Here is a 21,293-nt window from a genome sequence, read left to right as displayed (position 1 = left end):
GAGAAAACGCAGAAGAAACTCGAGACGTGAGAGCGAAAGACAATGCAGAGTTTAGTGTGGAGTTCAAAAAGTGCTGCTCAGCATCCTCATCTGTGTGGATAGGTGGCAACAGATGGTAGATGGTGTAATGTAAATTAAATACTGAAGATATTAGATATTAACCCAAGTTTTAAACACCACATGTGAATGATGCGTGTTTAGTGAGGTGAATGCACGTTAATAAATGCTTTATAACATGTAAAAACAGCTATAAGTGCTTTATAAATGTTAATACATGCCTTATAACACATGTAAGAGTCAAGCGTGTTCACAAATGCTTTACAATATGTAAATACAGTGCTTTATAAATGCTGTATAACACATGTAAGGTCAGTTTTTGTGTATAAACAATTAATAAATGCCTTTTAACATGTGTAAACAGTTGGTAAATGCTTTATAACTTACCATAAGGTTTATTTGTGTGTATGAACACTTAATAATTGCTGTACTAAGCACTGTTAGATTTGAATATGTGTATAAACGTTAATTAATGCTTAATTACATGTAAAAAAGTGCTTTTATAAACAATTAATAAACACTTCAATATGAATTGTACGTTTGTTCATGTCTATAAACAGCTTTTATAACACGTAAAAACAGTTAGGTGCTTTATAAACATTCATAAATGCTATAAAACTCACTGTAAGGTTTGTTTTTAATCTAATAATCGCTGTATAAATCACTGAACGCATGTATGAACTGCTCATAAATGCTTAAAACACATGTAAAGTTAGTTTCTGTGTATAAACAATAATAAATGCTTTAAAACTTTAACACTTATTGTTACATCATGTGAGTTAAAAATGCTACGGTGCACATTAAACAGCTCCTACTGTGAGAATATTACAGGGATTTTCCATTTAAAGAGATAATAGAGCGGTTTCACATCAGCAGCTGGAAGCTCGACGTCCAACGTGTATTTAAAATATTCAATTACATCCAAGAAACACAGAGTGCGTCCACCTTCTGTCAGCCTGAACTCCACACAAGGTGACAGAGAAGAAAACCGAGGGAGTGGAAACAGAGAGGGGCGGTGTTTGGAGGGGGGTGGGTTGGTTTTTTACGCACCAGACGCACACACATGCTTCAGTCAGTGGAAAGCCGTCAGCTCTCGGCTTGCAGGAGTGCACGAGGAGGATTTAATTATCTGTCATATTATACAGGAGAGCAGCACGAGAGCACAAGCTGCAGAGAGTCTCCTGTGAGCGTCTCCACAGGCTGCTGATGAGCACAGAGAGGTAGGATCACAGCTGAAGTGACTGATGTTTGAGCTTTGTAGTGTGAAAAAGTAGACGATAAGTGATTTAAAGTGTGTTTTGGTGAGTTTTCATTAGATTAATCTCCTGAAGCTCGAGTGTTTGCTGCACTGACAGCTTGCACGGATCCTCACCTGTGCTCACCTGCTGCAAAACGGCATTTTTGAATATCTTTTACACGCTTTGAGGCTTTAAAATAAACCACACCACTCTGAAATTATGGTTAATAATGGTTTTATTAAAGGTTTATAGATGTGTCGAATGCCATTAATGAGAAATCTTGAAAAAAGGTGCAGAAATCCTTTTATTTCCAACAACCACAGACCAGATTGTTCATTACATTTATACCTGCATCATTACCATATTAAAAGACATGTCTTTGTGGGATTTTTCACAACCTGGCAACCTAAAGTTTGTCCCTAAATTACTTGAAATGCATCAATAAAGTTTAAGTGACGACTTGGGCGCGTGTGGCAACAAATAAAGACTTTATTGAGCTCGTGAAGTTAAAAAAGTCAAATATTTGACCCCCGACATCCAGGATGGACCAGAGAGGATGTCCTTTCTTCAGAGTGAGGAAATAGTGGCTGTTATTTTGGGGGGCCGGGGGCCCGAACGGGCTCCAAAGTGAGTAACCGATACTGCGATTAAGAGCTGCAAGTAGGATTTATGAGCAGAAGAACAAGGAGAGCTTTGAGGAAACAATCCCTTTGCTTTAATGTTTCAATTAGGCTTCATGATCTGAAGAATAAAAACTGTCATGTGCTTTTTTATTATTATTAATTTGGAGGCATGTTAACAAGCCATTCGGTCCCGTAGAGTCAGAGTGATGTCATGTCTCCCTTCAGATTGCTAGATGTTGTTCTGGAGACTCAAACCCACCACCACCCCCCCTGCTCCTCCGGCACCGCTCATAGTTTCCATCACCGCACACACCACCATCATGTTCCGATCCATTAGGGTGAAATTAGTACGTTCAATTGAGACAATCCAGCTCTGGTTGCATTGAAGTAAACGTGTGTGTTTGTGTGTGTTTGTGGGTGCATTTATTGTTTTGTGTCACACAGAGAGGAATTCCTGACTTTTGTCCCCCTTTTTTTTTTTTTAAAACAGAGGGCGGAAAGAAATTTTTTTTTTTTTCTTCTTCTTCAGAGTTGCAACCGCGTGATTTTGCCACGTTTCGACCACAGTCGCATTCCTTCTGAAATACTTGTGTTGGGCGAAGGTTTGAGTCTGTGTGCACAATCGCTGGAGGCGAGCCAGAGGCAAATAACACAGTTTAGAGGAAGATGATTTCATTTGGATTGTCGAGGAGCGACTGACGGTCTCATCACGAGTCAGTCACTGTCTTTTCCATTTCCCATTCCCTGCTGCACAGCCTGGGAAGAGTTTAAGAGGAGCAGGCTGATATTTTAGGGAAGTGCTGTGATTTAGCCGACTAGATGAAACTATTCGAACCACTTTTAACCAAATATGAAGCAGGAGGCAGCAGCCGTTAAGCTTGCTAGCATAAAAAGTGGAAACAAGGGGACACAGCTAGCCTGTAGCCGGCTCTGCTCACAGCTAAAGCGCTAATTAATGTGTTATATCTTAGATTTTTCTGTTTAAAGGGATGACAGAGGAGCTAATTCTTGGCTAGTGACATTTCCAGTCAGGCTAGTGAAAGCGTGAAGCTAGAGCTAGCTGGCGATTAGCTTAACTTAGCACAATGAAAGCCAGGGGAAATGTCTAGCTTGAGTCCAAAAATACATCTAAAGCCTACAAACGAGTATTCGCTATCCTGTATGTTTAATCAGTAACCAGATAAAAATCTAAAAACAACTTGTGGCGTTAGCGGTGTTAGCCAAAACTAGCTAATTTCTTGGCGGGAGGGGTTAGGCTACTTCTCGTCTCCATCTAAAACCGTAAATCAAAATTTTTTACATTTCTGTTTTAGTTCGGATTAAAACAAACAAGATATAACGTGTTAATCAGTGAGTTTTGGAGGTGTTAGACAGATTTTAGCCATGCTAGCTCTACCTGCTTGTTTTGAGTCTTTTTGCTATGCTAAGCTGAGCTAACCAGCCAATGTTTGCTTTTTTTTGTAAGTTAGGCTATTTTTACCGTACAGACATGAAAGTGGAATCAATCTTCTCATCTAACTCTGGGAAAGAAAGCCAATACGTGTATTTCTTATATGTTTAACAAGAATTTGTGGTGTTGGATGCTAAAACTAGTGTGTTTCATGGCGAACAGTAGCCAGGAGCATCGATCGCCTCAATTCCTAAAAACAAAAATTGTCATTTTTACATTTCTGTTTTTGTTTGGACTAAAAAAACAAGCTACAGTGAGCTTAGAGGTCTTGGTAGACAGATTGTGTTATCTTGGACAGAGCTAGGCTAGCTGTTCCCACCTGTTTTGAGTTTTTATGCTAAGCTAAAGCCGTTGCTGCTCGCTTTTTGGTAACTTATTTTTTCCGTACAGACACGAAAGGGGTATCAATCATCTTGTCTGACTCTGGGAAAGAAAGCTAGTGTATTCCCCGAAATGTCTAACCACTTTAGCCATAATTTGTCTACTGTTTTTGCTTAACTTTGGAGTAAATGTCCATTTTATCAGGAGTAAAGTGGCACGTCCTGCTGGTGTAACAGTTTAATTTAGATCAACAGTTCAATGACTTGTCAAACGATTCCTGGATCTCTTCCACACGACGATTAAGCTCAGAATCAATAAATCCAGCCGCAAACATGAACCAGAGACAGTCGGCCCAGCAGTCTATCAGAAAACAAACATTTGTTACCATTAACACCCGGGTCGTGACCTGCCCGATGCCAGCTGGCTGCTGATGGGAAAATATGTTTACTTGTGTATTTGTTTTGGACAGTCGTCGTCAGTATTTCAGATCAGGCCGACTGTTTATTTGTTTCGGTCAGCGTTCGCATCCAAGTGCAACGACGACGCTGCCAAAAGTAACTTCACTAAAGATCCTTAAATTGAAGACACTTGATGACTGCACTTGATTATTATCTTATCAATCTAACTATTCTACTTTAATTCATTTTGTAAGCATAAAAAAATGTTTAAAATTTGAATATATTTTTAGCCAGTGCTTCTGCTGATCCGTTCACCATTTTGGGGCAAACTGAAACATCTCAACAACTACTGGATGCGTTGGCGGCACATTCATCACACACATTCGTGATCCCCAGAGGATGAATCCTGATGATCCCACACTTTTACTTCAAGCACCAAAAAAAAGCTCAAATTTAATTTGTGTCACCTACATTTTATGATGACTAACGACATCAGCCTTAGTTGTAGGCCACTTTGCATTATACCTGCTAAACATCGGCATGCTAACAGTGTCGTGGTGAGCCTGTTAGCATGCTACCTTTAGCGTTTAGCTCGAAGTAAAGCCTCACAGAGTTGCTGGCACGGCTGTAGACGTTATGTGTCCAAGTAAGTTTACTGTTGTCACCGGTTTTCAATTACTGAATAGTTTTCTAGGAATTTTCTAATAAAAAAATGATGTAATTTGGAACAAATTATGGAAAGAAAAAAATAAAGACAGTGTTCAGTTCTTACAACTGATGAAATGAAACGTTGTGCCTCCTACAAAACATCTTACCTCATTAGTTAGTTTTGTGTATTGTCCTTTTGTAAATTCTTCTTTTGTCTATAGTTAAATAAATACAACATTACAACTCAGCGACGTACTGTGCTCGACATATTACAACTGAACATGCAAAAATGGGCATTTTGGACAACAGGCAAGCATTTTATTCAACAAACACGAAGAACAAACTGAGCGTGAAAGTTTCTTCTTGACTTTTTTGACTAAAAACAGTCGACTCTCTTGCTACTTGTCTTGACGTTTACATTAGTTTCTTTCCAAGGAAATCATGAAGAAATTATAGAGGCATTAAAGGAGCACTATGTAGTTTTGGAAAAGAAATTCAAACTCAGAATTTTAATATCTACAACATTTATAAGGTGATAATACAAACTCAGATATATGTATATGTTCTCTAACTGAATAAACCAGCTGTTCTCAGAGGAAAATAAGGTCCCCAGAACACTGTTTGAAGCTAGAAAGGTGGCAGGGTCCGCCAAATGTAAACAAAGTAATGAAACTGTGTTGTTCTTTAAGGTCAGTTTGTTTATTCAGCTTGTTTAGATCTTCAAAACTACACAGTGCACCTTTAAATCGAGCATTTTAGAGGTCAGAAGAAGCAAAACTAGAAAGTATTTAAACAGAAATCTGAGAAAAGTTCAAAAGCTTTTCTCATTTGGTGCCTCAGCAATCATCTCACGACCCCTGGTGGGGCTCCTGACCCCCAAAAGTTGTGAACTACTGCATCTGCTTTGCCACTGTGTGATGAAGTTTCGTCACGGTGGTGACTTGTTTGCTTGTCGTCTGGCTGTTTGTCAGTTTAGTGGAGGTGAAACTGCAGCTGCGGCCCACATTGTTCGACTGGATAAACAAACAGCCATCTGGAGACTCATAAAACAAACCCAGACACGTACTCAGCCTTTAAAAAGGTGTTTGATTCTCTGACGATACGGGCTGTAAGAGTGTTAACAGGGTGTGTGTCACTGATATGCAATGATACTGATCGTGTTACGGTTAAATTAAAGCTCGCCTTACAAAAAACACCCTGCACACTTCATGCTATCTTCTCAATATGTCAGTTTATTTGTCACATTAACACCGGTCATGTTCTGGTTTCTGAACAGATAATAAACGACACTATAAATCACAGCGAAGCCTCGTTGTTGAATAACATTTCAATCTTTGACACTGACTTAACCTAATAAGGACGAACATTTACGCAGATCTGCCAACTCAGTAAACTCAGAGTACGGTCATTGTTTGTAAAAAGGGAGAAGCGATTCATCCCGACGAGATCTCTAATCAGCGGCAACAAAACCTACAATGTGTGTTCATTTTGATTTGTGTGCGTGCAGCTGAAATTGGCCTTGTGATCTGCAGGAAGCCACACCACATTGAGCGTCTTTGTACTGCGGGATGAAAGGCAGCACAGTCATCTGACAGCCATAAGAGACCCGTCTTGTTTTCTTTCTTTTTTTTTTTTTTGTTCTGTAACAGTTTTTGCAACCATGAGGGTGTCACTTTCCCTCCACGGCTGCAGGGCTCCTCCGTTGTTCGTCCACACGGCGTTATTGTGCCCGCTGTCAATATTCTCATTCACCTCCTCAAATCCAGGGTTACGCAACCCAGCAGTCGCACAATATGAGGCCTGTTCTGAGCCTTCAGAGGCCCGTTCAGGAACCCGTAATCCATTTCATGGGGAGTAAACGGTGAAAGTGGGGTGGTAATTAAAAACCAACTTTGTTTCAAGTGGAGGCGCACACAGTTTTGGGTTCTTCAATGAGGGTAGACCAGCGAAAGAGAAGGGACTGCATGCCTAAAAATCCACTTTGTTAGCCACTTTTACTGCCCAAACAGGAACCAGGAGGCAATTAGCTTAGCTTAGCTTAGCATGAAGGCTGGACACACGGGTTAACAGCGAGGCTGGCTCCGTGCAAACACCTCCAAAGATCACTAATTCAAACATTTGGACAATTTAGAGTAACTTTGCTGGCATCATTGTTCACGTTTTATTGTGCTGTTATCAACTGTTTTTGTTTTTTACTCACTTACAGTCTCAGTTCTTTCATAGGAGTCAATGAGAAATTGGTGTTTGTAAGCTCAAGCACCAGAGAGAAAATGAAAAAAGTCTTTCTTAAAACAGATTCAGGTGCCTGTTACGTCACCCCCCCAAAAAAGGCCCTGAGTCTGTTTTATAAAGCATGAATTGATATTTTGTGTCCGTGACAGATTTAACACTTACCTACATATTTGTTCTAGCAGATTTTATTACGTGTGACAGCGGTTTTCATCACGGAATAATCTGGTTTGTAAACCTCAGACACAAGTCTAAATTCCTGCACTGGGAAAATAAACACTAACACGCAGCAGCAGCAGCAGCAGCAGCAGCAGCAGCAGCGGCGGCGGCTCTCACGGCTCGCAGAGTTCCTGGCTCCGGTCGTAAGAAACTGTCAGGTCGTTGAGGAGTGAAACAACAGCAGCGAGCCATGAAGGGACATGAGACAGGAGGCCCGGTGGCTGATTCCTGGGAGACATGTTGCCATTTGGCCGCTGCTTCAAAGCTCTCCGCGCCAAGTGACTCCGGTAAATCTGTCTCCGGGACAGACGGTGTATCTGCGAGGCATTCAACGTGTCCACTCATCAAGGTGAATTGTGGGTTTAAATAGTTTCAGCAGCCGTGTTACTAGAGAGAGAGTACTTAGACAGGATGGATGACTGTTTGGATTAAGGAGGAGAACAGGGGTGACAAGTATTCCTGGATCTGGACCAAGAGGACACCTGTAGAGTAACGCGAACGCCTCTCAAACAGGTCGCTGACAACATGTGAGTCAGTGTTTCTTAGACTATTAATGTCAGACGGGACGGTGTGAAAATGAACAGCTGCTCGACAGTCAGTCGTGACATTAAACTGAGATGTATGGACGCAAATAACGGCTCCTGGGATTTAAACGAGCTAATGAAAACTTAATAATGAAATTTAATCACTATTGTAGTTTTAGCACCGACATAATTCACTTTAAAGATCATCTACCTGACTTCAGGTGGTCTGAATGCAGCTAAATTCTGGTGGTGCGTCCAATCAGGCACATTGAAGCTAAATTTATGATTGGCTGATCAGCTAAGCGAATCAGTGCAGGAGAAGAGAAACAGAGCCGTTTGAGCCTGACGCTGTAGTATCCTAAATTTTACCCATTTAGCGCCGTGTTTCCTTCTCCTTCACCTCTCATCGCCTCTTCGCCAGTGCCATTTCCAACTTCTCTAGTCAGATGTAAGATATTTGACTAGACAATTCTCCTGCTTTCAGTCTTTATGCTAAGCTATGCTAAGCTAATGGCCTCCTGGCTCTACTTCATACTTAGGGCAAGTGTCCGTGCTTCACAAGCGTCTCGTCTCTCTTACAACAGTATCTTGACAACCGCTGCTGTATGATCGACACCGCCCCTCTGTGGCTTAGTGTACGTTTGTTTTTTATTTGACATCAGGACATCAGAGTGAGGAGGATGTGGGTGCATAGGAGACAAACATACGGTGAATATTATCACCTGGGCCAGGAGAAAGAAGAAAGTGGCGGTGATGTCACCAGCGTCTTTCTGAAAAGTTGAGACATCTTGGATTCGGGGCCTTAAATGCACTGGAGGCCATGTTTTCTAGGGTCTCTCAATCAAAACAATGAAAACAAGAAGCGTAGTTTGATGACGTTGTGAGGTAGCGTGGGATCATGGGAGTTATTGCCATTGCCGATGAAAATATATTCGACAGATGACTGACTGACTTCCTTCTTCACTTTCTAACGAATCATCTGATGTTTCCTTGGACGTCGTAACGACATGCGACCAAATTAAACAACCTCACCACCGATCTTTGGGTTTGATAAATTTTTTGATACATTTAGCGGCATAACTATCAAAAAATATAAACATAACAAATTGTTTTTATATATTTACTTCTCTCCCTCGAGAGTCTTACCATACTGGCCTCTTGTATCGCTGACTATAAAAGCTATAATGGACCGTCCTATAGGAACCATAAAATATTGGTTCCAACAATGATGGAGTTTAATTAGACGCTGTTGTGTTCTGGCACCGGTCCCGCAAGAATTCCCTCCTGGAATTGGATTTGATGACAGACAAACAGCTGGAGACCACAGGCTGTGCTCGCAGATGTTTCGGCTCAGGAAGAGAAACATAAAGCTGAAAACCTGCAGACTATGTCCGGAAGGAAAACCATTGTTCTATCACCGCATTCATCGCAGACGTTGGATGGACGAGAATAGAAACCCCCGAACCTCTTCAGACGTTTTAGGAGGGAAGTTGGGCCGATTTCCACAGCAAATCTGACAGAAAACAGACGTAGGATGTGATGTTTCTCGTGTCAGTTTGGTTTTTCCGCCTTGTTTTGTTGACCCGGCTCGATGCCCTTGAAGAGGAAGCGGTGCCGTTATCTGCAGGGAGGGATGTGCAAGCATGAGGGATGTCCTCAGCGGTCGTGCTAACATGGAGAAGAAGTCTCCAAACAAGAGCCGTGGAGGAGGAGGACAGGGAGGAGAGGGAGTTTCAGGACGTGACTGAGAGCAGACTGTGTTTATTCTTTTTTTATGTTTATCTGAAATTGCTGCATCATTGGTTATTCGACACAAAATGTTTGATCGCAGTCAGACGCCAGGAATGTAAACTGCTCTTTTCAAAGACGACTCCTCGACAGACCAGATGCAGATACTTGGAGGTTACAAAGCATGAAGAGCTGTACCTGTGAAACTGAAAGCTTTCTGCAGCGCTAAGACCTTCTTCTGACTGTTACCAGCTTCTTAACAAACCACAGCGACGAGAGGCCCCAAGGGTCACAGGAAGAGAAATAAAGCATTTAATTAATTAATAACTAATTGTAAAGGTATTATTTTAAATGTAACTTGAAGATGACAATTCAGTCGTCATCTACTCGCCCTTCACAGCAAAACAGCATTACAGCATTCTCCTAAACTACTGAAGTAGATGGTGACTTGTTTTAAAACGTTAGTGGCGTAATTAAAGTCTACAGAAGCCACGAGTTTCCCAAACTGATTTGAAAAGACCCTTCTACATCTACTTCACTGTAGCTGCTAAGCTAAAAGCGTTAGCACAAACCCCTTCAACTGTGCATCGAGGGTGTAAATAACGTCTCCGGGCTTCCGGACTACTTCCTTTTTCATTTGTGTCTCCGTTTCCCTGACGTTTGTCTTTCTGCTCGGTCATCTAGCTTCTCCTTTTTTGCCCTTCCATGACACAACAAGGTAAAATGAGGTCAAACAATGCAAATTACCCCTTTATTCCACCAGACGGGTCTCTGTTACCTGCCGTATGCGACGCTGTCTTGTTCCATCCTCCACACGGCGTCATATCACGCCTGCCTGATGTTGTTGAGCTGCTCAGATTTATTTATTTTATCATTTATTTCTTGATTTTGGTGCGATCGGTGGTTGAGTCGGCTACGTAGTTAAATCGTTTCGTTACTTTCCTGTTTTAAGCGTGTTTGTTGTTGATATTTCGATCATCTCCGGCAGAATTAGCCATGGGATGTAGCAAACTCTGTGATCGGTCAGAGTCCAGTGACGACCTAAAGCGTGACAGAAAGGTCTAAAAGGAGCGGCTGAATGTGAATCTATTCCCTCGATCTCTCAGGGAGGCTGAACGTTTTCTCAGCTGCACTTTGTTGAACCCACCTCCTCTTTTCTGACATTGTAGAAACATGTCAAAGCCACTCTGTGCCCAAAATAGGGTGGAAAAAATTATAAACAATGACTGTTTCCAAGTGAAATACTTCAGTGTCTGCCTTTGTAAATGTTCCAGACGTTGTGATCCTGAGCATGAACATACAGCAAACTCTGGAGTCTTATCCACGATCTTCATCCACTCTGTGTATATCTCTGTGAGCCCCGGCCTGCTTTGTCTTAACTGTTCAGCAGGAGGGTATTTTAACCTCCCACACTTCATTTCCTCGCTCATTTCCCTTCGCTGCTGCAGAACATGGGGTCACATAGCCTGCTAATGCCTCGCTGTGCTCAGTCATAATGGCCTGGATGATGTTATTGTCTGTGTGCCCCGGCTTTATTTCCACCTGTTCTTCCTCTGCTCATCAAACTATTAATCACATCGTTTATTTAGGATAAGGCTCTTGAGATGCATCAGGTCGTTTTTTAAGAGGCTGCTGATGAGTCAGTACATTTAAACAACCACTGGCTGTCGACAGATCTGCGATAAACCCAACACGATACTCAAACTTAAATCTGGTGTACTGGACTTTCATTGTTTGCTCACAGGTGGGTCAACTTGCGTTGGTAATAAATCACAAACGGTAATCTCCTAGATTAAAGTCCTGTGTTTGTTTAACTCAATCATCCATCCGCGACCTCCTCCCTATGTGGACTTTGTCGTCTTTATACAATGTAACCTGACTTCCTCCTTTGCCGCTGTAAAAATTACTATGGCCACTAGAGGTCCTCGTCTAAGAAACATAAATATGGGAAGTAATGAGCTGCTTTCACAGTCGAGGGCTGAATGAACTTGAACAGAACTTTTTAATTAGGTTTTCTACAATATAAACAGCAGCATGCAATATAAGTCAATATATTACAATAACTAATTAAAGAACAATTAACAAAATAAAAGAAAACAAAAGTGACTCTTAAAAAAGGGAGAGGGTACAAACAAAACAGGCCGTCCTCATCAGAAAAGCGACCATATAGTTCGACTGCGAAAGGAGCTTATTTCAACCTATATTTGTGTTTCTTGTTAGGCGGGGCCCTCTGGTGGCTGTAGTAATTATTACGACTGTAAAGGAGGAAGTCAGGCGGAGCAGTAAAAGAGTGAGAAAGTCGACAGAGGTAGGAGGTCGGGGATGGATGGTCGGGTCGAGCGAACAGGTCAGCTGTTTGGGTCCAGTATGAAGGTCATGTAGGTTTATTTTAACACAAACCTGTATGTTTTCCTAAACCTAACCAAGCTGAGAACGTCCGAAAAAGGTCCGCTATATCTGTTTCTGGTACGCTGCGATAGTCATGTTACAGCGGTGATATTTGTCATTTTGAATCGTCAGATCAGACTTCATAACATAAATTTGAAAGAGGCGATGTCTGTCATCAGCTTAACCATCAGTCAAAAACAGGCCTGTCTGACTCGTTCAATGACTGAAGCACCAATAAACAATGATTATATTTCAGTAAATAAACACTGAGATATAACTGCTGTTGTCATATAAACAAACTTTATAAATGTACATCTTATGACAAAACCATGTCTTGTCTTGTTATTTAGCACCCTGTTGTTTTCTCATTCTCATGTCTTGCTTGCTGACGTGTAGCTTTCGATTACACGCTACATCTTCAGCTAAAACAACCAAAACCAAATCTATCCCGAGACTGGTTGGGTCACTGATGAGCTAAGACATAAATATTCATCTTCACAGTCGATATGATAACAGATGACAAAGATACGCTTTGAATTAATATGGAACTAATTTAGAGAGAGCAAACCCAATTTCCCCAGTGGGATTGTGTTTAGTGTCGTGCAGCCAGCCAAGACATAAAAAGCTCCGTAACGAGGCAACTGAGATTTGAAAGATTAAAAGATTTTTTATGAGAAAGTATACGCTCCAGCTTTCAGAGGAAATCCTGCTGATTTAAAAAGTGTCCTGGGAGATGTTGTTTCTGTTGTTCTCTGAAACAAAAGGCCAGTTTTATTTGATCAAATACAAGTAAAACCTGTAAACTGCTTGATGTTTGGGCTAAAGGTGACTTTGGGAGAGGATTATGTAATATTCTGAGCCAGATATAATCATCCCTGTGAAACGTTCACAGCTGTCGTAGGAAAAAAAAAAAAAAGAAAAACGTTGCAGCAATAAAACATCTTGATGTTGGTCACTGATAACAAGGGAAAGTTATGCCTTTAAGAGAAAGCTGTGCACAAAAGGAAGAAACTCGAGCCAAACGCAGATGAAAAGCCCCTGAGAGCCTTTGAAACAGAGAACAGTGTTCACTTCAGCTCCCCAACAATTAATATTGTTTCGTTGCTCTTTCTCAATGCCAAACCGCCGCGGGGGGTTTGGTACAAGAATGAGGAGGAGGGGAGGGACGAGCTTTCACTTATTAGTGAGTGATGATGAAACAGGAGAAGCAGTTACATCAACGGGACTATAACTCTTGAGTCAAAGTGTTCACTCAGCCCTTTCTCTGCTGCCAGGGAAAACTTTCTGGATGAGAAACATTTTGAACAATATTTAACCGTCAACTGCAGCCCGATGTCTTTAAGTCAACAGTCTCCGTTTCTTACATGTTGAAAGTTATTCTAAGAAGGATTGTAAATTATTCTGTGGGGCAGTTTCACCAACAACCTCCTTCTCCTCTCAGATCAAAAATCCACGTTTCCTCTTTTACCTGTAGTGCGATTTATCCATCTGGATTGTTTTGGTGTGAGTTGTCGAGCTGTAGAGATGTCTGCATTTTCTGGACTATAATCGAACTAGATGGTACTCGACTTTGTCTCAAGTCTATTTCCACCAAATAACACCTGCTAACTGTATCAACGCACACAAAGTGTACTCAGATTCGCAGAGAGGAGCTCCTAAGCCCGCCCTAGAGCCCACAACAGCCAATGAGTGATCATATAGACCAGTGACGCACTTCTTTCTCCTCGCTCCTGATTCACTTACACGCCAGCCTCCGGATGATTGATGCATCATGTAGCCAATGAGATTTCAAATCCTGTAATATATAGTTTATTACAGTTTTAAAGCCATAAACTTTAGAAATTATTCAAGTTTATGTAGTTTTGTACTTTGAATAAGCTGTTTTTCCACCTAATCACTTTTTCTTTTTTTACTATTTTAAATGCACAAAGTTATTGTAAACAAGGAAATAAGGAACTATAATGAGTTTTTGCTCCTGTAACTCTTAAACGTGGTCATTGAGGTCACAAAATGGCATTTTTTTTTGCCAGGTGCCTGGATATTTCCTAAAAGTGTTAGGAGTTCATTTTGAATGATACTGTTATTCAATTTGAACTTGGACCATAGACGACTATATGATGTGGACCCACTGTGTTCTCCAGCTAATAGGGGCAGTTGCAGGTCATCTGTTACAGCATTTTTGCATGAAAATATTTAAGCAAAATAAATAAATAAATAATTCAGTGTGTTCAAACTCCTCCTTCAAGAGCTTCTGACAGCTTGTGGGAAAAAAATCAGCTTAGAAAGCTTTGAAAAGCGCCCAAACCAATGCCTGCTTTGAATTTGCTTTGGGCAAGACTTGGGACAAGCGTTTTAGGATGATTTTACATAAATTTCCAGGAATCAGGTTGTTTGTCTTAACTCACAAAGCCCTCCATAACCAGCTCCTCTTCGCTGCCACACTCCCTCCCACGACCTCCGTTCCTCTGACGACAAACCTCCTGTTCCCACTCTCCAGGAATAAGCAGTGAACCTGGACTGTATTTGAAACTCCCAAACACATCCGTGCCTGGAAGGATCTGCGTTCAAGAAGTTCCTCTGAACTCTTTTTACAGCTCTTAATGTTTGATTCGAGGTCTGGTACTCTGTGTTTTCAGTGTGTTTTTTAGTTGTAACGTATCCTGTAAAGTGTCCTAAAATGTTTTTTTGTCCTCCCATTTTTGTCTCTCTGTTGGTATTTATTTCCCAGCTGTATATCTACAACTTGTCAGCCTCCCGTCATCCTGCTTTCTCTCCCTGTCTTGCTAATCTCCCTCCTTCTCCTCCTCCTTCCTGCGCTGTCTTCTTGCTGATAGCGAACGCTAAACGGTGCCTGTGAATCCTCTGTTTTTGCAGGAGGTCGGCCAGAGGAAGACATCATGAGTGACCAGTTCGACTGCAAAAACTGCAAGGAGTCCCTGAGCGGACGCAAATACATCCAGGTGGAGGAAAAGCCTCACTGCATCCCCTGCTACGACCGCCTGTACGCCAACACCTGCCAGGAATGTAAAGAAATCATCGGTCATAATGCCAAGGTGAGCTCGACTCGTACGGGAGGAGCTCCTTTCACAAACCAGCTGGAATTCCTGGAAAACATAACTCCGCTTAAGGAACATCAAATTATCCGTAATCCCCTCTAAGTTTCCTAAAAGCTGTAGTTAGTTAAAAATTAAAAACACTGTAGTGAAGGAAACACCCACAGACGCAGTGAATTATGGCCTCCCTGTGAGGGACCGGCTGTAAATTACGCTCCTGCTTGCTTTGGCCGTCCCTCCTCCGCACAAGACATAACAACATCCATCCTTCATCCTTCTCAGCCCCTCGGTTTACTTGTTTCTTTTAACGTGAAACCCCACGCCTCAAATGTAAGTTTTTCACCCCACGGTTTCAATGGAGCCATTTATCACAGAGCTCGCCTGAACTGCAGATGAACTGGAACACAAGCAGCTGTTCGAAAAAGAAAAATCGCAAAGTGGGTTATTCTGATTTATTAAGAAAATAACGATGAAGGAAAGGACAGAACAAGAACTTTGTTTGGAGGACAGCAGGGTGTCGCGGCAAGTAGGAAACTTTGAGTTTAGACCCTCCGTGTCGCCAAACATCCAAAACTCTTAAGTGTCCCTGTGCAGGAAACTGAATCCTGTGGTCGACCGTGACCTCTGACCTCCGAGCAGATGGGGGGCTGAAAATAGAGAAACTCCCTGCAAGGAACGATAACATCAAGTGTTTTTATTAACTTATTGTTCGGGGAGTTCCTGTATTATTCACTGTTACAGGATAAAGGTGGCATTATTTGATATTTTTCTTAATATCACACATCTCAAAGGAACAAGTCGAGTATTTTAGCTGAGCTTTGAGACACACACAAGCACAGCGTCGCATGGTTTTTGGTTATGTTTCTATGAAATACCTTGTCAGTTGTTATCACAGCACCATTTTTTAAGCGTGACTGCTTTCACAACGCTCACTCTGACCCTCTCCTCTTCCTCCAGGAGCTCTTCTACGAGAACAGACATTACCACTCGCACTGTTTTCGCTGTTTCCGCTGCGACCGCTCTCTGGCGGACGAGCCCTTCACCAGCCAGGGCGACGCTCTGGTGTGCAGCGACTGCTACTGCAACGAGTTCTCCTCCAAGTGCGCCGCCTGCGACAAGATAGTCATGCCAGGTAGCGACAACTTTTTTTTTTTTTTACCCTCCAACACCGAGTTCACGGAGCTCCTCGAGGACAAATTCTTGAGCAATCACTGAAAAAGTTCACACCCTGTCCTTTGCAGGGATAAAGACGCTAATGAGGTTTTGTTAACCGGGGTGTGACAGCTTAGATGTGACAGAATGATTGTTTCCTTGCTCTGCTGAAAATATCTCCCAGCAGGGCTTTCAAGCTCTGGGGCACTGTGACATCACGAGAGCAGCAGCGGTGTCGGATGACTGAAAATTACCCGGGCCTGTGGGTAGTGTGGGATACTATAACTCACCAGTTCTTTTCTGAACCGAGCAGTCGTTTCTCTTCAGTTTCTGTTCAGCCTTTAAACGCAGCTCCTCCGTCCTAGAGTTCAAGTTCAAAACACCGTCATGCCTCCGGGCTGCGTTTCAGGCCCCAAAAGTCGTAAAACAAGAACAGTGATTAAAGGATCTGATGTCCGATTCACGAGCATAACCGGCTCCTAGATTTTATAAACCTCTGAAGTGAAGCGTGTGTTTCTGAGAAAAGGTTGTTTTTTTTAGGATGCTGTGCAGCCATGTGTATGTCAGCTTTGTTGCGGCTTGTCAGATTGTTTAGATGCAAGATAAGCTGACGTAATTGTATACTCCAGGAGGGCTGTGTAAGAACAGGTTGAGCTGTCGGACTGAATCATCACTTTTTGGTCTTCTCGGTGTGCGTGTGAACGCTATCAGATTTCTTTGCGGCTTGTAGTTACGGCACAGTAGGGCAGAGATCAAAGGAAGTGACACACGGTTCTTTAAATGTCAGAGAAGACATCAACAAACAAACAATCACAAACACTTTCTTCTTCTCTGGCAGGATCGAAGATGTTGGAGTACGACGGTGCCGCGTGGCACGAGGACTGTTTTACTTGTCACGGCTGTGAGAAGCCGATCGGTGCCGAGGCCTTCATCCCAGACAAAAACAACTACTACTGTGTGCCGTGCTACGAGGGCAGGGTCGCTCCTCAGTGCAGCCACTGCAAAAAGGTGAACCAGGCCTCACATACAGCACGAGGGTCTGCAACCAACAGTTACTCTCGATATTTTGAATCCGCGGACGACTACTCCAGTGGATCATTTAGTTGATGAAGTGTCAAGTTAAGCGTCATCATCCACGATAAAAGCAGTAAAAAATAGAGAAAGAAAAGCAAATCGAAGAATGTGCAAGGACAGGACATCATTTGTTACAGTGGAGCCCAGTAGAAAATATAAAAAATAAACATAAATCAATGAAAACATATTTGAAAAAATAAAATGGCACTCAGTAGATAGCATAGAGAGAGAGAGAGAGATTTTCTCATCAACATACATGTCATGTTAACACCATTTAACATGTTATTTTAACATCCAGGAGATTATAGTCAGATTATAGGATAAATATGGTAGAAAATCTGAAAGTCAATAGAAAAAGCCATGCCGTCAGCAGTAAAAACCAGGCATTACACAAAATGTAACCGCTTATATGTGTTTGTATTTGTGTCCTGCAGGCTCTGACTAAAGGAGGGGTGACCTACAAGGACGAGGTGTGGCACAAGGAGTGTTTTGTCTGCACGGGCTGCAAAGCTCCTCTGGCTGGTCAACCCTTCACCTCGCAGGGAGACAGTCCGTACTGCGTCAAGTGTTTCAGCAGCCTGTACGCCAAAAAGTGTGCCGGCTGCAACACGGCCATCACAGGTCAGTGACGTGAACACAGCCGCCGAGTGAATTCTCCAGAGCTGATGTCTGTTGGTGAACAGTAAAGCCCTGGTTCAGTCTTGTTTGGGATTCTCTGTTGTTTATCGTCTCCCGTTGATTCCTGTCGTTCTTGTCTATCTACTATCAGTTAAATGCCAAAACAATTATCTCCAACAGACGAGGTGTCGGCAGTCAGTTGACTCCGGTTTTTAAATCTTGGCCCTGATCCTTCCTGTGGGGTTTGCATATATCCTGTGTTGTGTAGTTGGCTCCTATTGTCAAAAGAGATCCCTTCACAATAAAAGCCACGTATAGTTGGGTTTCGCCAGTTAACTGCTTTGAAGTGAACAAGCATTTTTTAATCATCATCTGATAAATGAAAATCCAATATTTACACTCTTTTAGCTCTGTTTTTGGTCTCCACCACCTCCTGAGCTCCGGCTCTTTAGCTGTTAAATGCTCCACTTTCTTCCAGCAGTGTTACAGCCGGAACAAAACACACAGTTGCCTCCAAACAATACCACAATTAACCAAAACTATGAGAGTCTGGAGGCCAAAATGGAAAAAAACAAAAAAGACAAGGGAAGTCTGGGGCCAGCCACAACCAGAACTTCCCTTTCTAAACTAAGAAAAGACACATAAACAAAATTAACAAACAAAGCCTCCAGAAACAGAACCACCAGACCACCATTTTCAAAAGAAAAGAAAACACCAACTGAGGAAAAAGGACAGAAATACACTAAAATGGTCAGAACTGCTTGGTCTGTGGAAGAGAGAGCAAAAAGCTGGACGGCTAAAAAATTCACTTAAATTTGCTGTTAAACTGCCGATTCAGGTCATAATTCTCTGTTGGTTCATCAGCGAGCGATCCCTTTCACACAAAGACATTTAATTTAATACATTGTCATTATGAAAACATGAATTATTGCCGTTCTGACGAGTGTGTAGCTCCAACCTGGCAACACAAATGACAACCATCCTGAAAGAGTTTGCTCAGGGTTGAAAAAACAAACACTTCATTTAAAAGATGCTGAAAACAGATAAAAACTTCCTTATCTGATGTTTTTTAAAGAAACTTCACAGTTAAATGAGATTTTGAATTAAATGCTTTTTTTCACCACAGCTATGAACATGAATACCAGCAGGTCGACGGAGCTGGCAGTGTTTTCTTTTAGTTTCTGCCAGCTGCTGATGTTATCTTGAATTCATTTGTGTCATTTCCGCAGTGTTTTTGAGGCCGTTATTAACTTTTATTTTCCGCCTCTAGTAAAACATTCCTTCATTAGTTGCTCATGTGTTGTGTTTGTGTCTCTCAGGGTTTGGAGATGGGAAGTACGTCTCTTTTGAGGAGCGGCAGTGGCACCAGCCGTGCTTCAAGTGTTCGCGCTGCTCCGTGTCGCTGGTGGGCTCCGGCTTCTTCCCCGACCGCGACCAGATCCTGTGTACAGACTGCAACAACGACGACTGACCGCCAACCGACCGACTACACCTGCAAACATCAAAACACTGCTGACCGATACCAGCAGACAAACTTCTAAAAAAAACCTCAGCCTCGCACATGAACACTGCAGCATTAACTAACTCACTCACGGTGTAAAAGCTGAAACAAAGCTCAGTATTTACAACTCAAAACTCTCGTCAGCTTTCGGCACGTTGAAATGTTTGTATAAATTCGGCAGGAGTGTCTCGTTTTGTGTGTGTGTACGACTTTGTTTTTCTTTATTTTTTATGTTTTGCACATCAAAGAAACATGTAAAACTTTAAATTAAACTGTTTCAAACCATTTTACAACACTTTGCTTTCATGACTGCTAGATAGAACCAAAATTTGAATGTTATGACCTCTGCTAAGGCAAACATATTTATACTTTATATACTTTAAAAAGCTTCCACTTTATAGTAAGCTTCTTCCTCCACTGCTTGTCTTATACTGTATGAACTTTATTTGCTGAAAATTAACTGTTGGAAAAATGTATATTTTGTTTTCTTTTCAGCTTAAAACAGTCTTTACTCGTATACATGCAATAAAAATGTCCTAAAACAAAGAGTTGTGTGTAAATTAATGAATAGTCAGTTAGCCTGTGCTGTTCTTCTGTCTATTTTAGTGTTTTTCTTCTTATGTTTTACACTGTAAGCTACCAATAATGTCGAGATGGTCGCTACAAATGTTTCGCCAGCAAAAAAACACTGTTTTCTGGTGGTATGATCCGTTTTTCTACCTATGACTTTTCAGCGCAATACGTGGAGTTGTACTGCTTTTTCCATTAATTACATATGGCCGGTTGTGCACGCAGTACCACTCCATGAGACTAACAAATTTCAGCACCTGAAGCTGACGGAGTTACTGTAGTTTTGCAGTTATTTGGTCAACAAACAAAGTACTGGACACCTCAAAAATAGTGAGGGGATCAGCAAAGGTATTACAGTTCCTCCTGAAGGAAACATGAGTGTCATGACAATCCATTATGTGGCGGTACTGGCAGTAAAATGCTTACAAACCAGTCCCAACCCACATAAAAATATAAACAAAAAATATATATGTATTTACAGGAAATGCCAAATACTTGGATAATAATCAAAAGATGCCTCTTCAGGGGATAATGAAACTGAAAACGGCAACTTCTCAAGTCCCCAATGAAATAAAATGGGGAAACTAAAGGTGTATAGGGGCTTAGGTTGGTTGAAGGGTGACTATCACACAATTTCCCTCAACTAGAAACATTTGGGCAGCAAAGAAATCTCAATGGGGCCTAAACTGACCAGAGTTTCTGGTTCACAATCAAGGGGACTGGGTCTGCAGTTTGTCATGGACAGAATCAGAACAGGAGCGAGTCCACCCTGGGTGCCTTTCCCCCCACCTCTCTTAAGCCTTCACAATAAGGGCGTCGCCACACCCTGATCAGCTGGGAGGGGAATGCCCCAAGCTGCTGTCGTTCATTAATCAGGAGCCGGTCTCCCCACCCTGCGCACAGGTGATCTGAATCCACTGCAATCACTCCAGAGGGGTTTTGAAATGCAGCCAAAATAAAAAAGATAGCACGTACTACACAACAGGGACTGATACAACTCAGCAGCTGTCGAGATTTTTCACTCGTAACTAATTATATTCCAATTCTGTTGATAGATCCCCGTAAACCAGACGCACTGCACCTTTAAAAAGGAGCAAAAACAGGGATGGTTTTCTGTGGGTACTCCCATAAACTTTCCCTTACTGTTACTGCAGTAATCTACATAAATATTTACAGTTCACAACCTCTGTGCTGATCTGCACTGATTGTGTTTATATGGAGGCCATGCCAGGCTAGTGTCCATGTCAGGAGGAGGGATCAGGGAAACCAGCTGAGACGATCGACTCCATGAAAGTGATTTTGGCGTATGGTATGTTTGTTCCTATGGTCTTGATGCGAACTAAAATACATTTTACTTGCTTTTTCTAGCTTTAAAGCGTCTCGAAAATATCTTAAATAGACAGAAATCAAGTGGCATTCTCATTGGAACAGTATGACACTTTTAAAAGTTTATTTTTTTATCTTGAAAACAGCTGTAGAAGACTTTCAGATGATTATTTAAT

General features: G+C 41.9%; 1 protein-coding gene across 1 annotated transcript; it reads left to right on the top strand.

Moving 5' to 3' along the window:
• The first annotated feature begins 1,163 nt into the window (after window positions 1-1,163).
• fhl3b (four and a half LIM domains 3b) lies at window positions 1,164-19,767 on the top strand. Its single transcript, XM_073483623.1, has 6 exons — window positions 1,164-1,277; window positions 14,698-14,876; window positions 15,834-16,008; window positions 16,867-17,036; window positions 17,537-17,723; window positions 19,040-19,767. The coding sequence occupies exons 2-6, from the start codon at window positions 14,721-14,723 to the stop codon at window positions 19,189-19,191; spliced, it is 840 nt and encodes a 279-aa protein (XP_073339724.1). The 5' UTR covers window positions 1,164-1,277; window positions 14,698-14,720; the 3' UTR covers window positions 19,192-19,767.
• The last annotated feature ends 1,526 nt before the right edge of the window (window positions 19,768-21,293 follow it).

Source organism: Pagrus major, chromosome 16, assembly GCF_040436345.1.
Source record: "Pagrus major chromosome 16, Pma_NU_1.0".
Lineage (NCBI taxonomy): Eukaryota > Metazoa > Chordata > Actinopteri > Spariformes > Sparidae > Pagrus > Pagrus major.
The sequence above is the reverse complement of the archived record's forward strand: the minus strand, read 5'-3'. Positions and strand labels throughout refer to the sequence as shown.

Coding starts and splice junctions, on each gene's coding strand:
- fhl3b (XM_073483623.1), top strand. CDS start 14,721: ATGAGTGACCAGTTCGACTGCAAAAACTGCAAGGAGTCCCTGAGCGGA. Junction 14,877..15,833: donor TCATCGGTCATAATGCCAAG/GTGAGCTCGACT, acceptor CTCTTCCTCCAG/GAGCTCTTCTACGAGAACAG. Junction 17,037..17,536: donor AGTGCAGCCACTGCAAAAAG/GTGAACCAGGCC, acceptor TGTGTCCTGCAG/GCTCTGACTAAAGGAGGGGT.